At 46.2% G+C, this 2500-nt stretch overlaps 1 protein-coding gene across 6 annotated transcripts in view; it reads left to right on the top strand.

The window, feature by feature from the left end:
* The window catches only part of LOC106874315 (uncharacterized), a 297482-nt gene that overhangs the window by 76085 nt on the left and 218897 nt on the right, over positions 1 to 2500 (top strand). For 4 of the 6 annotated variants that reach the window (XM_089345554.1, XM_089345555.1, XM_089345560.1 and 1 more), the window contains exon 1: positions 1 to 770. This exon is cut by the window's left edge. The exons of the other annotated variants lie outside the window; for them this stretch is intronic. In XM_089345554.1, coding sequence (XP_089201680.1) covers positions 238 to 770 — 533 coding nt within the window. In that variant the 5' untranslated portion in view covers positions 1 to 237. The remainder of the gene's footprint in view (positions 771 to 2500) is intronic. 6 annotated transcript variants of the gene reach the window in all.

Genomic DNA, 2500 nt, shown 5'->3' with positions numbered 1-2500 from the left:
TCCCCTCCCCCGACCGTTGGTATAACCTTCCCTCTGCCCTCATCACAACCACCACTAACTCCTCTACCACCATCACCACCACCACCACAACCACCGACACGACAACCACCACCACAACCACCACCACCATCACATTCAGCACAAACCCCACCATTGTGACCCTCCCCTCTGTGCCAGCCCCCCTCCACCCCCACCCCCACCATACTCACCTACGCCACCGACTCGGTGCCCCCGGCCATGCTTGACCGGGAAGACACGACGACCACGTCCCCCCACAGCCCCGGACACTACCTGTTCTGCTGCGTGTGTCGGGTCATGTGCGGCAGCCGACGCCCGGCGTCCGCAGCGGTGGCCTTTACGCCGGCCGAGAAGCAGCCTTTGCCCCAGCCACCCAGATATGACCATCACCACGAAGACGGACAACGGGATTGTCTGCAACAGCCACAGCCCGCTCAGCCGGAGGAGCAGCAACAGCTGTGTAGTGACCACCACCACGGAAATAGCCAACAACAGCTAGAACAAGTACAACAACCGCAGCAACAACAACAACCGCAACTGCCACAACAACTACATCTGAAACAACCACAACCACAACACCTACAACAACATCAAACACAACAACAACAACACCAGCAGCAGCAGCAACATCACGACAACCCTCATGACCACTCCAAAGATAGCCAAAACATCCAACACGAACTCGACCAGCATCAACAACAACCACATCACGACGATGGCCACCACAACGAACAGCCGCCTATACTAACGAGGTAGGAAAACTCTGTGTGATGACTTTTAATTAAGTCTTGTTTAATTAACATATGTTTTTAAAAAAAACTTTAGAAATTCTGCAGATTTATTTTGGAATTTTCAATCCGTTTCCATCTCACACCATTCCTATGTCTCCACTTGTGTTTGTATAACTCTCTCTCTCGTTCCGCCCACATGTGTTTATGTAGTCCCACATGGTTAGCATGTTATTTATATGTGTGAACCCCTTGTGGCGAGGACACAAAACTGCGTGGTATTTCATTGTGGCTTTTCACTTTTTGTGTTCGATTCTGACTGAGGTTAATTTTGTCTTTCATTCCTTTTGGGGTCGGTAAAACAAAACGCCAATTTCGTACGGGAGTAGATGTGACTGACTGGGCCCACAGCCCCTTAAAGATTACTGTTCCTTGTATTAAATTTTTTTAAATGACACTAGCTATTTCAAATTCTGGCACGGGGCCTGGACCCAGTGATAAACTGGTACTTACTTTATCGACCCCAAAAGGATGAAAGGCAAAATCGACCCTGGTGGAATTTGAACTCAAAACATGGCTTGCTAACAATTATGCCAGCTAGCCACCTTAAGTAATAATAATGGAATTAACCATTTCTCATTTTGGCGCAAGGCCACCAATTTTGATGGCAGGGAGTAAGTCGATTTCATAATAATAATATATGCCCTGATGCAGTACCAGGCAGTGGCTCTCATGGCTTCTGGTCTTAATTGATTGGAAGTGTTATCATGTACATCGTTTTGTCTTGGTATAAAAAAATATGGGTTACAGCAAATATTCTGCTCAATACCACAGATTTGCTTGTCAGTTGTTTGACCTTAACCTGTTGAGCATGTCCCTTGGTGGCTGACAATATGTGCATCTCTGATCAAGAGCAGAAGTAGTGGGGGAGCATTATAGACATGTGTTGAGAGGAGTTCTTTGGGGTTTGGATAATTCACCTCTGGAAACATGGGTGTTTTGCTCAACATCCTTAAACAAACCTTATTCAGGGACCTTTTGAGCGGGATGGGCTACCCGACCTGAAGAAAATTCTAACTGGGCCCCACCTGCGAGGTCATGTGATGCATGTGCCTGGTGTACCCTTATCAGACGGGTAGTCATGATGGGTATATTGGGCTTCGTATATTTTACCCCAGTGTCACTTTGATGGCAAGCACTGCTCTCTCACATAATAATAATAATTGATTCTTCTTCTTCTTCTTCTTTTTATTATTATCATTATTATTATTAATGTGATGATCTGGCAGAATCATTAGCACGCCTGGCAAAATGCCTAGTGGTATTTTGTCCGTCTTCACATTCTGAGTTCAAATTCTGCCGAGGTTGACTTTGCCTTTCATTCTCTCAGGGTCGATAAATTAAGTACCAGTTATGCACTGGGGTTGATGTAATCGACTTATCCCCACCCCCAAAATTTCAGGCCTTGTGCCTATAGTAGAAAGGATTATTATTGTTGAGTGAGAGAGCAGTGCATGTCATCAAAGTGACCCTGGGGTAAAATATACGAAGCCCAGTATACCCATCATGACTACCCCGCCAGATAAGGGTACACCAGGCACATGCATCACAACCATACATGTACAACATGGTGATCTCATATCAGGATAAACAGCGCATGACCTTGCAGGTGGGGCCCAGTTAGTATTTTCTTCAGGTCGAGTAGCCCATCCCGCTCAAAAGGTCCCTGAATAAGTTTTGTTTAAGGATGTTGA

Source organism: Octopus bimaculoides, chromosome 29 (assembly GCF_046866305.1).
Source record: "Octopus bimaculoides isolate indiv1 chromosome 29, ASM4686630v1, whole genome shotgun sequence".
NCBI lineage: Eukaryota > Metazoa > Mollusca > Cephalopoda > Octopoda > Octopodidae > Octopus > Octopus bimaculoides.
Note: the sequence above shows the minus strand (reverse complement) of the source record. Positions and strands in the feature narration are given on the sequence as shown.